The sequence below is a fragment of the Gymnoscopelus microlampas genome, assembly GCF_963454915.1.
Source record: "Gymnoscopelus microlampas genome assembly, chromosome: 15".
NCBI classification, from domain to species: Eukaryota; Metazoa; Chordata; class Actinopteri; order Myctophiformes; family Myctophidae; genus Gymnoscopelus; species Gymnoscopelus microlampas.
In genome coordinates this window covers 39,090,238-39,105,938 of record NC_139952.1, presented here as the reverse complement: position 1 = coordinate 39,105,938, position 15,701 = coordinate 39,090,238, and the positions used below count along the sequence as shown (strand labels likewise).

The 15,701-nt window shown below is 39.9% G+C and overlaps 1 protein-coding gene across 1 annotated transcript; it reads right to left on the bottom strand.

Annotated features, from left to right (window-relative positions):
* Positions 1 to 9,887: 9,887 nt before the first annotated feature.
* Positions 9,888 to 13,555, bottom strand: LOC311061944 (cytochrome c oxidase subunit 6B1-like; the record flags this gene model as incomplete). The annotated part of the gene is made up of 3 exons (XM_084080659.1): positions 9,888 to 9,941; positions 10,511 to 10,611; positions 13,450 to 13,555. The coding sequence occupies 3 exons, from the start codon at positions 13,553 to 13,555 to the stop codon at positions 9,888 to 9,890; spliced, it is 261 nt and encodes an 86-aa protein (XP_083936785.1).
* Positions 13,556 to 15,701: the final 2,146 nt, after the last annotated feature.

Sequence of the window (15,701 nt, the reverse complement as noted above, 5' to 3'; positions counted from 1 at the left end):
TGTGTGCGTGTGTGTGAATGTGGGGACGAGCAAGCATAGGGTGTGAGCCCTATGTCTGGGGAATTTGAAACTTATGGTTCCATTTGTCCACTCTCAGAGTTACAGAAGTGTCCATGTGGTTCCATTTTTCCACTCAGTTACAGACCAGAGAGTTGTTGAAATTGTCATACAGATAAATAGAAGTGTAATATGTGAGTTCAAATGATCCAAGCCGGGACACAATCGATTGATTCGACATTCAAATAAACATGCTCAGAAAATGCACGAGGCACACCCATCTGTCACCTACAGTAACACTTAACACAATTAAGTGGTCAGATGGACGGGCAGCAAACGCTTTCAAGAGGGCCCTGATCCAGAAAAGATTGGGAACCACTGCCCTGCTGTACGTAAATGTGGTCTGTCAAAAGAAATGCATACTATAGTGAACTCCTAATGTGCCATAGTGTCTATGCCCATCAAAAGTATGTCTGCATTAATTAAATCAGAGTCCTAGCTATTCTGAAGAAAACCTGGAGACTGACTGAATTGGGTCTTGAAAGTCAGTTGTTTCATTGCACATTACATGAACAAAATAAGGACGAGGCACACCCATCTGTCACTTAACACTTAACACAATTAAGTGGTCAGATGGACGGGCAGCAAACGCTTTCAAGATTTTCCAAGAGGGCCCTGATCCAGAAAAGATTGTGAATCACTGCCCTACTGTACTGTACGTACAGTCGTACCCCATCGACAGATGAGAAATGAGGATGCTCGAAATGCGGTCTGTCACTCACTACAATCCGTGACTTTTATTTTTCATCATGATGCAACCTGTGACAGCTGTGCCATCAGAGGGAGGCTGAGTGGTTCTCCTATTAGCCTATAGTCCTGTTTTGATTTGTATGGTACTTTTAAAGCATTGGTTCTCAAAGTGGGGTCTGTGGACCCCAAGGGAGTCCACGGGGGGGTTCCAGGGGGTCCCAAGCTAAAGTAGTTAACATCATCACAGTCATTTTAACCACTTTAACCATATTGTATACATTGGCTACTAAAAAATAGCAGATATACAAGCTTATAGCGTGTCACTTCGTGCTATGAGATCTGCTATTTTTGAAAAATCGTGAACATTTGTGCAAATCTTTGCATACATACAAAGATTTGCACAGGGGGCTCCGTGGCCAAATACATATAAATTTAGGGGTCCCTGGCATGAAAAGGTTTGAGAAGCACAGTTTTAAAGGTCCTTGTTTTTAATCTGTTTTACTATGACTGTAAACAGAGCATGCGTCTTTTATTGTATTTTACTGTTTTTGTTTTGCTGTTGCTGTGAAGCACTTAAGGGAGGTTCTATATGAAAAAACGAAGATTAAGTACTTAGGCCTACTATGTACATGTCATGTGCATGAGAAGAATAGAGTAGGCTACAGACACTTCCGCTTAGATCAAAATGCTATGTGTTTGCGTGAGGTAAGAGGAGGCTATGTACTGTATGGCATTGGTTCTCAAAGTGGGGTCCGGGGACCCCCAGGGGTCCGTGGAGGGGTACCAGGGGGGCCCCAGCAAAATGTGTAAGAAATCACACATACAAACTCACACTTTAACACACGCACACGCATGTGACCAAATACACAAATGCACCAATGACTTATAGTCCAACTGAGCCAGCCACTAATAATCTTCACAATCATTCATTAATTTCCTTCATCAAGAGCCAATCAAATTGATGAACATCCAATAACCAGGAAGTGAATGGATTCGGCTATAAGCTATATCTCTATTTCACGTGTTGATGTAAGCATTCCAAAGCCTGTGGCTGTGTATTGATTCAGTGATCAATACCTGAGTCATGCATGGCCAAACATCTATATACTATACACATAAGACACACACGGAACAACAACAGGCACGCACGCACGCACGCACGCACGCACGCACGCACGCACGCACGCACGCACGCACGCACGCACGCACGCACGCACGTACGCACGCACGCACGCGCACGCACACACACACACACACACACACACACACACACACACACACACACACACACACACACACACACTCACTAGGGATGTGCACAACTAAAAACGTTCATGTTTGAAAAATCTGTGAGTGGTGAACAAACAATCCATTGTTCGACATGTGCTGACACATTCACAAAACTTCTAATTGATGCCATGTACAAACAACAACATACATTCAGTATACCTTTAGTTACATCTGTGTATGCAGCCTACTGTATATTCAATTGAACATAACGTCTCTGTTCGGGTGCAAACCTCTATAAGTCTAAAACTGTTACTTTTCAGGATTCAAATTCAAAGACAGCGAAAGTAGCACATCGACAAGCTTCACGCCGCGTTTCGAGTTTGTGGATCTGCTACTTTTGATGCTTTTTGTGTGACGCTGTAGTATGATGATCAGGTTTATGAAAAAACACAAAAAGTTAAAACTTGGAGATAATCTGTAGATATGCAGTATATCGCAACTCGCAAGTACTCAACTCAAGCCAAGGACACACACAAAAGGAATCCCCTAGAGATGTTTAATAATGGACTGTTCCCTCCCCTTGCATGCAAATCTGAAGTGACGAGCAACTAAGGAATGTAGTTTCTCCAGAAGCCAATGATGTTAACCAAACAAGGATGTGTTTAAAAATAAGTTATTTCCTCAGTAGGATTTGATCACAGGAGGATAAGGCCTCTAGCCAAGCACTGTTACCAGGTAAGCCACAAAAGCAGCTATAGCTACATGTTTTATTTGAGTAGTATTTGAAGCTCCAATGCGTGCCTTTCAGTTTTTGTAGTCATATAGTGACGCATTAGGGAGTGAAAATGACAGAGTGGCAATAACTGATGCCTATCTGTGAAGAATGTGTTGGTTTATCATAATAAGCTTACATTTCATAACACACATCAGCACAGAGTGTACATTGGGAACTGACATTAGTTCCGTCTCTTAATTTGTGTTTAGTTGAATCGGAAGAAAAATGTAACGTCCAGCGGTTGACTTTGACACAGTGCCATTGTGATATTTAAAGGAGTAGTTCACCCCAAAAGTGACTTATTTCTTATCAATTACACACCCCATGAAGCATTGAATTCATAGAGATGTTTTTTGTTTTTGTCGCAAGTCATTTTTGGGGTGAACTACTCCTATAACATGCTTACAAATGCAACATGCATGTATGATTGCAAACTAATAGCACACATCCAATACAGTCTAATACATAAAAGGTCAACCCATAGAAACATGCATACAATCAAATTCTACAGGACATGATGAATGATGAGTCAAATATAACTATGAAAACATTAGTGAAAGTTGATAGAACAAACTTGCTCAACACACACATACACACACGCGCGCATGCACGCACAAACACACACACACACACACACACACACACACACACACACACACACACACACACACACACACACACACACACACACACACACACACACACACTGCAATCTGCATTGCTCATAAAGCCACACAGCATTCATCATCATGACTCATAACTATGACAAATTCACCCATGCAGTTCTCTGCTTTTATGCATATTATTATAGCAAAAACAATTACATAAAGATCAATGATCAATATTATGATGAATCATTTAGTTATGCCCTCTAATGTTTTATCTTTTCTCTACAGATACAGTAATGCAGGTTTCAGGGACGTTTTTACTTATTTATCTCAAAATACATGAATTGCTTGAACAATAGCCCACTTTTCTTTTTTAACATAGCCTATAGAAAAGCCAAAAACATCAGGACCCTGGGGCAATAAAAACAGGTACACAGCAGATCTATTCTGAGACTATGGATGTGGGTCAGTCACCACCACGGTACTTGCCTGTTCCTCCATTTTGTCCAAATGGACGGATCCCAACAGCAGAGATATGGGGTCTTATAGTATATATACTCCACAAGAAGAAAAAGAAGAGAAGAGATCCTCAGGTGGTGGTACAGTGTGCAGACCCCGCCCAGCTGGGTTCAAGCCTGTGGGAAAAAGGAACGTGCCGTTTAAGGCGCTGTCCATGGTACTTGCAGCATGCAAACCACACACAGTACACACTGTTCGCTTCTACACTTTACACACATACACACAAAAAACATGCAAAGCCTCTTAAAAATCTGAATGGCCGAAATCACGTTTCAAATGTTAACTTTTACTCTATAACTCCTAGGAAAACGAGTTATTCAGTCAATTATTCAGCGCGGTTTAGCCTTATAACATTCTCTCGCTTTTACTGAGCTGTTGGTTAAGACAAGTAGCCTAAAACCATTGTTGGTAGGTGTTAGGCTATAGGCAAAAAAATGTCAAAAATAGCGAAAATGCCAGATCTTAAGACTAAAGTAGCCTAGTCTACATGTAGGCTATGGCAGTCACGACTCACACGATCCATCTTCTAACGTCCCTCCATATCCATCTATGTTTTATTAGCTCCGTTTCTCAACGTCCCACATCCGCGTGACAGTGACACGATGATAAATCATCAAAGCGATTAAATGTAGTCGTTTGAATATATTAGCTATTATTCACCTGTCGTGACCAAGGATGGACCGTGTCCTCCACGACCCGCGATGCTGCTGCTGGCATCAACGCGACAACGACCGTTATCTGACCGTTACAACCTTTATCTCTAAACCGTTACAGCCGTTATCCACACAGTGAGGCTCCGTGATCAGTCCTTATAATATATAGAGTAGGGGGGCCTTTGACGAAATCTTCCCCCCCAACGAATGAAAGTCGAGGATGCTCGAGATGAGATGAGACGCGCTCCTCGCCGTCAATACGACCCCGTGACAGCAGCTGTGTGTGTGTGTGTGTGTGTGTGTGTGTGTGTGTGTGTGTGTGTTTGTGTCGTCAGAGGGAGGATACATATACAACGATATTCGTTTAGTTGGGGATGGGATGGGGTAACGGGAGGACGGACGGAGCCGCACGCACGCCAGAGTGGTCCTATTGCTGGCACAGCCCCGCCGCGTGCCCTCCGGTAGACTCTCTAGATCCCATAGCCCAGAGAGACTGGGGTTAGGCAACTGATGCTGATGACAACATTGTTCAAAGTTGCAACATACAGCCAGAGGTGGAAAAAGTACTCCTTTTTACTTAAGTAAAAGTATAGGCTAAATACTGCAATGTAGAAATGCTCTGTTACAAGTAAACGTCTGGAATTCAAAATGTAATTGATTAAAAGTATAAAGTATTGGCATCAACATATAAGTACCAAAAGTAAAAGTAGGTACTGATTATGCAGAATGTCCCGTTTGACAAGTTTTCAAATGTATAAAATGTATACAAATACTTTGAAAATAGCAGATCTACAAGCTCACAATGCAGATTATATGAGCTTGTAGATCGGCTATTTTCAAATGGCCAAAATGTGTATAGGGCTGAAGTGGTGAATGGATGTTTTGTAATAATAATCAAAATCTACAAGGAACACTAACTAAAGATTTCATATAATTGTAGTGGAGTAAACTACAATATTTGCCTCTGAGTTGTAGTGGCAGAAGTAAAGTAAAATAATACCTAAAAACTGTAGCCTACTTAAGTCATACTTGAGTAATGTACTTACTTACTTACTTTACACCACTGGCTGATGACAACATTGTTCAAAGTTGCAACATACTCTCTATATTGAGCATGTGATAGCCTTGGATCAGCAATAGTTGTATTTGATCGAGTCTGACTTTTACTTTAATATCATGCAAATTTCAAAATCGATGAAATACATCTATGATTGTCTTGATCCAAGGCTATAGAGCTGTGAATGTGTCAGATTCACACATTAAAGGAAAGTTAAGCACATGGTTGGAGAGGTTGTAAACCCCTAAATATGCCTAATACGAAGTAGCTCGTTTTATTAAAAACGTAAAATAGCCTCATTAACCCAGCAGAAAAAAACATAAACAAAACATTAGCCACCATTATGTATTTTATTTAGGCTATAGCCTCTATGCTTAACCTTTTATCAGCGTATCCGCTGTCCAGAGTCGTTTGTCTCCCCTGACAACCAACTAGCCAATCACATCACGACCGTCTTCCCGGGCAATGGGAACGTAGGCGTTGCTCTTCCTTCTTTTCCTCGCCTCCCCACAATGCCTTTCGCCAGCGACCTTGAGAGTACGCTACCCGAGGAGCTGGATGCTGCTGATGCAACCCGCTGCTGCCCTGGCAACGGGATCATCATCACGCGCTCCCTCGTGAGAGGATAACCGGGATGATGCTCTAATTACGTCTGTCCCTTTAAGACTAAACAAATCAATTATGCAGATTTGATTGATTTTTTTTTACTTTTCCACATATAGCCTTGTTTTGTTCGTACAACTTTACTTCAAAAATGCATACAATGTAATAAAATACTCCATATACAATAAAATAAGTGTTAATTTATCTCAAAGAGTGTAATGAAACCAAATGGACCAGTAAGGGGCCATTTGGTTCAATTTGTATACATCGATATAGATAAATTAACACTGAGGATAGCCTATAAGCAGGTAGATCATTACAGACGGGCATGGGTATCGACTATTTGCTCGCTCTGCAGTTTCCCAGCGCTCGTGATTAGCTCGTGACACATAAACAGCATCAAAAGTCAGCTGATCAAGCCTCAGGGATACACAATATAAACAAATGACCATGCAACCACGCCTTCATCTATAAGTAAACTTGACTGCATTTAGTCAGTTGGAAACAGAATGAGTGTGATGAAATATAAGATATTAGAGACTTTTTGCTATTTGCAGAAATGCAGGAACTCTTGGAGCGCAGATCCCCGGGTCAGCATTTAAAAGGACATATATCCATATATAATATATCCTATAATACTCTATTCTACTTTAAAAAGACAAATCAAATAAATACATACTTCATAACCTATAACAAAAAACAGTGCAGTCATAGTGTATAAGTATAAGTTATGCATAATAAAAAGTCTCCAGCACATTATAAGATTATGATTAGTAACTTAAAGGGGCATGAAACCCTATAGGCTGGGTTTGTAGTTTGTTTTCCACTTTTCCACCTTTCACTCCAATATAGTACACCGTGACCTAAGTAACGCAGCTGCAGCTAAAACAATTTATAATGGGTGGGTTAGGTTTTAGGCGTGTCAAGTCTGTCATGATAGATGCATCATGGCATGCCAATGTGCAACATTGGCATGCCCTCGTCTCTGGACACAACTGATGAAAATCAGGAACACACTCCTTATTCATTTGTTTTGGTGCAGCTGTGTTGCTTACTAGTTACTATGTTTTTAATCTGCTGTAGTTTTTAACATGAACTGGAAAACAAACTACAAAATCAGCCTGGGGTTTCATTCATGCCCCTTTAATTCATCAAATACACTGTATACTGTATCCTGCCAGCCCTTCTCTCTTTGCATTACAGACACAATAGGGCAGCTGGGAAGGACACAATGCAAGACAATGGTAGCAGAAGGGCTCTGATAAAAGGAGTTGACCCCCCCCCCCCCCGGCCCCAGGCCAAGGGCCCCTTTTCACAGCAGACATTAGACTTTTGTGTAACAGATGGTAAACACAGCTTGGAGGTAATAACATTAATTCTGGGTGTGTTTCATTCATGTGTCACTGTGTACCAGCATGTACAATTCCTGTATAGTTAACCTGATGCTGGCACACATAAACGCTGTGGTTCATATACAGACACACATACGGAAATTTTGGCAGCATGGTCGAGTCCGCCATATTGTCTTGTAGGTGCAAAATAACACAGGTGTCAGGAATGAGGTTGTGAGACAGATCGTATACAGTGATATCCTTTTCGGTCTTAAAGCAAAACTATGGCTAAGTGTAATAGTACAAAATGAAAAATGAAGAGGGGAAGTATTCGTTTTTCAAGCTCACAAGCTACAAAAAAGCCAAATACACGCAAGAAGCACCTTTGTTTGCACCTCCAACACACAAGTGACATCGATTCCCCTTCCCCTACTTGCGTGTTCTAGGGCACTGGTTCCCAAACCTTTTTAGCTAAAGACCCAAAAGAGAAATTAGACCTTTGCCCGGGACCCAAATAGCAGATCTACAAGCTCACAATGCATAATTTTGCGCCGTGTTGCGAGCTTGTGGATCTGCTATTTTCACTACTTCTTAAACGTTATATTTATTTATTATTATTTATGGGAACTATTAGATTTTTTAATTTTATTTATGAAATCATTTTGTAAAATGTTGGAATTGTTTTAATTTTAATTGATGAAAAGTTGTGATTTTGTTTTGTTTAAATTTTTTAAAATATTTTGAAAAAAAAATATTTTTTCTAATGTAGGAAATGGAAAGAAAAGGGGATTTGTACTTGCGACCCATGAAAATTAGTCCGCGAGCCAACTGCCAAGCATGGGTCCCGACCCACTGTTTGGGAAACGGTGTTCTAGGGTGTGACGTCACTGAAGCTAAAAGAATGGGCACGAGCCAAGACGCACGTTTCCCTCTGACGAAATACCCCGGATCTCCCCCACAAGGGATGAAAGAAAAGGATTATGGAGATGAGATGCTCTCTGCTCTATGAACACCACCCCGTGACAGCTGTGTCATCACAGGGAGGATATACAGTACAGTATTACTATTCGGTTAGTTGCAGTGGTGGACAGTAACAAAGTACATGTACTTGAGTACTGTTACTTGTGTGAATGTCTGAGTACAGTGCAGTATCTGTACTTTACTTGAGTATTTGTATTTTTGGCTACTTATGACTTTCACTGCACTATATTTCAAAGACAAATATATTTCTAGTGCATTATGAATAAACCACTTAAACCGATTTTGATATAGCAATGCAATGATAAAAAAAAATAAAAAGCACTTTTTAATTTTTACTTTTGAGTATTTTTAAAAGCATGTACTCTAACTCATCGTACAAATTTAACAGAGCAACTTTCACTTAATACTTCTACTCAAGTACTTTGTCCACCACTGCGTGTGACAGCTGTGCCATCAGAGGGAGGATGTATGGTTATTCGGTTAGTTGGTCATGTCCCGGGGGGATGGGGAACGGGGAGATGGAACGGACAGCGCAGCACGCACGCCAGGGAGGACCACGGTGCATGCTGGAACAGTGAAACACAAACACGTCCTAAATGAAAAAAAAAAACACACACCAAGTTACTACCTTCAGCTCTGTTTACATCTACGTGCCAAAATGTCCACTGTGAAAAGGGACCATAGACCCATATAAAGCCATAACATGCGTTTTTAGAGTCTTTCTTGGAAGCAGAATGAGCAACTAGGGCGGGGCCATATGGACAAAATCCATTTTTTGTCCATATGTCCATTTTTGACTGAATACCGATATTGTTATATCATATTTGACGATATTATCAGTCTTATTTTATTATTTCTTCAACCTTTTGAAAGTATAATATAGAGCATAAGTGATTAATATCAGGAAAAGACAACACATTGTGTCATACCATCATGATATAAAATCCCAGACTATATCCAGTCTCGTCACAAAATCGATATAATATAAAGCAACACATTTACATTTCAATGGACTCTTTTCACTGACATGTCATATCACACCAAACAAAGCTGACAACAGTCAACAGTTTGGCCAATGCTGGTTACCTTGTACACATAATATGCTATTGCGTACACACACACACACCAATATTAGCTGCAGCTGTGTTTACCTTGTTATCACATCAGTGAAAAAGGGTCCATCGCAAAATGATAAAAAAAAGAAAGAAATCTGTAGAAAAAAAAACTGCTGAGCGAGTGAATGCAAAGGACAGCATAATTTATGTTAAATAATTTATTATAAGTTATCTTTGTACAGAAGCAGCGTTAACGCTTCATGTTATGATGTTGAGACGAGGAAACAAATGGAAGCAGGATTGGATGGAGGGGGGGGGGTGGTTTGACTTAGATCTTCCCTGCGAAATTTCCATTCTCAATCTGGTCGTCCCATCTCTGCCGCTGTATATGAGAGAAAGAGAAAGGAAGGAAGGAAAATACAGGGAGAGAATTATAACGTAGAGCAGAATGAGAGAGCGAGAACAAAGAATTGAGACAGACAGACAGAGAGCGAGGGAGAAAGAGAGAGAGAGAGAGAAAGAGATTAGTACTGTGTGTTGGACTTCTGCCAGAGACCAAATGTAATGAACAACTTCCTGGATGAAAGATCACACAGAGCTATTTATTCATTCTATGTAACCATGCAGAGAATTATGTTCTCTTTTTACATGGACTGGGCGTGGCATGGGAGAGCGGTCTGAACCGTGAAGGAAAGGTGACGTCCCTGTTGCATTAACAATTTCAGTAGAAACAGTGGTTCTCAAACATTTTCATGTTAAGTATAGTATTTCCTAATAAAGTTGTTTTATTTTGCCGTTTTGTAAAGCAACGTAGTACGCTGAAAAGCGCTATATAAAATGTATGTATTATTATTATTACTAACAACATACAGTTGAATAAATCCAACACAGAAAAGATTGAATCAAACAGCGAAGGGGCGTAAAGTACAGTAAAGTGTGATTCATTCGTACCCAGCTCATGGGACAGAGGCTCTTGTAGACTCTCTGGTACCACTCACAGGGAGCTGTGTCCTGGCCCTTAGCAGCCAGGGCCTTGTTGCATCTGTGGAAGTCTGGCAAGGACACAGAGAGACACGCATTACGCCCAGCGGTTGTCAAACTCTTTCATTTCCCATAACTCTGAGATTGTACAAATGGAACCAAATGAACCCGTACATTCTCAGAGTTACAGAACTGTAAAAGGGTCCATTTGGGAGTCCCCTCAAGGCACCCTGAGGGTCCCTGGACCCGCAGCTTTGAGAACCACTGCATTACACGCATACAATTCATTGAGAGTGACAGCAGGCAAGAAATGACTCTCTGAGACTATTCTTGATGAAATGACACAAATAAAGCAATAGCCGCATGAACACGAAAAAAGCACAAATCAATAAATGCACAGTTCCTCTTGCCAACCAAATGTCGGCAATGGTAGTTAGTATGAATAGAATGAAACTACAGTGTTAATAACACAAGATATCAATTAACGTATTAGATATCTTCCTCTTGTGTTGTGGTGCATGACAGTTCAGACAGAAAAAACAAACAAACAGAAAAAACAACTTCAAATAGACAGGCCTTAAAGCTGGAAAGTACTCAGTATAAGTGCTTCAAATGAGATTAATGGAAATGTTATGGTTCTACCCCCCCCCCCCCCCCCCACCCACCCACCCACACACACACACACACACACACACACACACACACACACACACACACACACACACACACACACACACACACACACACACACACACACACACACACACACACACACACACACACACACACACACACACACACAAAGACATTAAATCAAGCCAAGCATTATGGAAGAGTGATTCTAGAAAGTGCACACAGAACTTCATGGTCACCGTCATATAAAGTCTAATTGCCTCTACTGGTACACTTAAAGGACGACTTCACCCATTTTCAACCCATCTTCATATAATTGGTCCTCACTAATGCTCATTATAGTATGGTACCATTTTTGTCTTCTCGGGCATGTGTCTCATAGGAAGGCGGCTGTGGACAGTTCGGAAACCCGCCTATACTACCAGCGACATCATCGATGTCGCAATCCAAGCTAATAGAAACGGCAGACTTTCTATTTCTGGAAAGTTAGCAAGCTATAATGGAAGCCATTGTTCTCACGTTAATACAAATCTAAATAAAAAATGTGCCTAACTATGATGTCACTGGTAGGCAGGTTTCTGAAGTGTCCACATCCCTTCTATGAGACACAGAACGAGTAGAAAAACATTGTAACATTTTATCATGAGCATTAGATTAGAGAAGATATGTTGAAAATGGGTGAAGTCGTCCTTTCAGGCATGATGGGAGGAATGGATGGCACTCAATAGGAGTATTTTAATTATATTAATAGGGCTATAAGCGCAACGTGTTGTGAGCTTGTCTATCTGCAATTTTCTGCAAAAGCTTTCCCCACAATAAGGATGCTGGGGTTTAAGTGGTTAACTGTGTACACCTCAATTAAACACTGACAAGCCTGAGTGCATTAGCCTCCCTAAAAACACTTCTGATGGCTGTCATGAAAATAGAACAATGAACTAATATAGAAGTGTGTAAATCAAGTGTACAGACGGAGGCAGACAGTTGACACAACAATAAAGTACCAAACTATCAGTTATGTGTGCCTTACAGTTGGAATAGGGCTATAATCAACAAATAATGAATGAGAAAAACACATTGTTAAAAACATGGAAATGTTCATCACCAGGTGGAGACACAGCAGGAGTTAAAATGAATCATCATTAAGAATGTCAGTTTAAAGGCAAAAGTGAAAGCAAATGTCAGAGTTAGAAAACAAAGCTTTAAAAGCACAGCAGAGCAAATCCCAGGCAGTTGAAAATGGACAATGACCGGTATGTGGTTTTTACCTGCTTGGCTAAAAAGGTCAGGTTGGGGTCAACACAGGGAGAAACATGGCAGCCAACCAGAAGCGGTCTGACAGGGAAACACGTAGATAGATATAGTCTGTATCAGTGCCACTGTTGCGATCAATATTCTACACAGTATACAACATGCTATACATTTCTGATAGACCTGTGACTATTGTCAAGTCCTAACCATGCATAACCAGCCTAAATCTAGCAAACTCAGTCTTTTAACCATAATATATTCATCCACTGTAAATACAGTTTGTTTGGGTATGTGATCAATTATGATCTGAATAGGAACACAAACCTGATACATATGAATGGGACAGTTCTCCAGCAATGCGAGTCAATTGTATTCCAAATGACTACATGTAAATGTGGCATTTGGAGCACTGAAAATGCTTAGATCGGTGACACTTGTCCTATGTACTTGAGATGACTGACCAAAGCATTGAGTAGTTGACGCTGACTTGCACTGAATTCTGGCTTACGGAGAAAATAAAACACCTGTGTGGGTTATTTTCAACTTACTATGTACTGTGTATGTCTGTGACAATTGAGATCCATGGGCCAGGCCTAAAAAGACTTCAATATCACATAAGGCCCATTCAGTGTTATTCTAAAGATAATGTATAAAACATTCAGTACATAACATTCTCCAGGTCTGTAATGTAAGTAGGTTTACAGGTTAAATGTATATCGGTAATTCGATTTGATTTATTTGAAAAAGAAATATCCTTTACACAAGGTACTGGTTAGATCAAATTAAAGGATGATGCGCAATAAAGTCTATAGGACTTATTTACATTGTGGTTCTCAACATAAAACATGACAAATACACTCAAGTACAATAAATAAACCATTTAGGTAAAAAGACAACACAGGCATCACATCATGGTGTGGTGGTTGTGTGTGTGTGTGTGTGTGTGTGTGTGTGTGTGTGTGTGTGTGTGTGTGTGTGTGTGTGTGTGTGTGTGTGTGTGTGTGTGTGTGTGTGTGTGTGTGTGTTACCCAGGTAGTTCTGGTAGCAGTTGCGCGTCTGGTTGACGTTGGGGAAGCGAGCGTCGAACGGAGCCGTCCGATAGTTCTTAATCTTCTCTTCCATTGTGTCAGACATCTTCAGCTGCAGCTGTTCTAACTCTGAATCATATAGGAATACAAAACAGGTCATACACCTTCGAAAACAAATTGGACAAATATACAAGAACCACTTACAAAAATACACACAAGCCTATGATTGTACAGCTAATTTATTAAATGTTTTATTCTTTTTTCTTTTATATTCAGCTAATGAATATTCTCTTAATAGTTGCATTATACCCACCTCCCGAAAACCGACAGAACTGAAGTCCTTTGTATAATTGTGGATCTAAATCAGTGGTTCTCAAAGTGGGGGTATTGAAAAAAGCAGATCTACAAGCTTACAACCTGTCGCTTGTAGATGTGCTATTTTCAAAGCATTTTTATACATTTGTAAACTTGTGAAATGGGACATTCTGCTAAATGAGTACTTTTACTTTCAGTACTTAAGTATATTTTAATGCAAATACTTTTGTACTTTTACTCAAGTACATTTTTAATATTTTGACTTTTGTTTGTAACAGAGTATTTCTACATTGTGGTAAATGGTACTTTTACTTAAGTACAAAATGTGAGTACTTCCACCACTATGTTGACATCTTAAGGCAAGCAGTGACCTAACCAGGATTACTTTGGGTATGATTGTACCACGTGTAAAAATTAAACCTACAGGCTTTCAAGCATAACTAGAACCAAATTCAAATAGCTGCTCTTGATGTTCATAATGTGATCGATTTAACCTTTATTAAGATAACTGTCATAGGCCACACTAAAACACCTTATAACAGTTGTACGTTACCAGACCCATGTACCAGACACTATAGCCCTGGTTATTATTTTATTTACTCTACTGCGCCCTCTACAGATCTGCTTAATACATTGACCAGATCTGTAGAAGGCGCAGTGGAGTAAATAAAATAGTTTCCATCTGGCGGATATATTTTATTTTCTGCCCAAAAAGTGTATTATATATTATACAGAGAAGGTGGGGTCCTGAGAGCGGCTTCCCACCCTGGAGAATAGACTTCCAACAACACTAAACCGTCTTCGTTTCGGTGAACAGCGAAATGGTTTTGTTTATTTTTTACTAAGGAATGTTCGGTCTATGAGCAGAGCAGAGCGCCTGGCAGAGCGTAGAGAACTCACGCTCTGGGCTGCCAGACACTCAACTTAATCAGTGCCTAATTCTGGCTATAAATACCTATAAATACCTAGTAATCTATAAATGCAAAAAATCCATCTGAATTTAATAAATAGATAAATGTAAAAAAGCGGCTTCATTCTGAATGTGAAAGAATAAGAGCATTTTAAAAGGAGATATAGGCGATTACCTGGTTAAGCTGATCCGACCTCAGGCTGTGTCACCAATGACTACAAAACAAAGCATGATGGGTAGGATGTGTGTCGACAGAGGAGCGTCCTTCCTACTATGATGACTATAACAACTTACTGCCATCTGCTGGTAATATTATGAACGTACAACTCAAACATGTCATTTCAAAATCAAAGGTAAGAATCACATCATAGTTTTACAGGTGTAAATCAGTGGGTGAAATTTGTTTTCATAAGCAATCATAATGAAGATGAAGATGGAATGACTTCATACCGTGTTTGTGGCAATAGCCTGTATGCAAGGTGTTTGTCGTTGGCATAGGAATTAATTCAAAAACACACAAATAATAAATAACATTTTTCTTAGCTGTAAAAATTGAAAATAAAAAACAACTTAATACTTCCTAAGGTTAATAGGAGCATCAAATCAATATTTTAAATATGTTTCTTTTTTGCACATGCATTCCATACATTCCATAGGGCTAGACCACACATGGGCACATGACATCATCAACTTGCGACGGGCATTGCCCATATTGAGTGAAAGATTAACTGTTTCTAAAATAAATACAATATAATATTGAAGGTGTTTTTAATTTAACATTTTAGTCATAGAGGACAATTATAATGTATTAAGGCATAGTTGGCTTATTAGCCAGGGATCCTTTTAATAGAATATAACTAACACAGAGTTAGTTATATTCTATTAAAAGGATCCCTGGCTACACAGTGGTGGTTGTGGTGGTTGGATGTGGCCTCTCTGCTCTACCATTTAGACCATTTGTCCAGTTGTAGTCCAGTTGTAGTCCAGTTGTAGTCCAGGAAGTGATGTCCGAATGGAAAATCAGGGA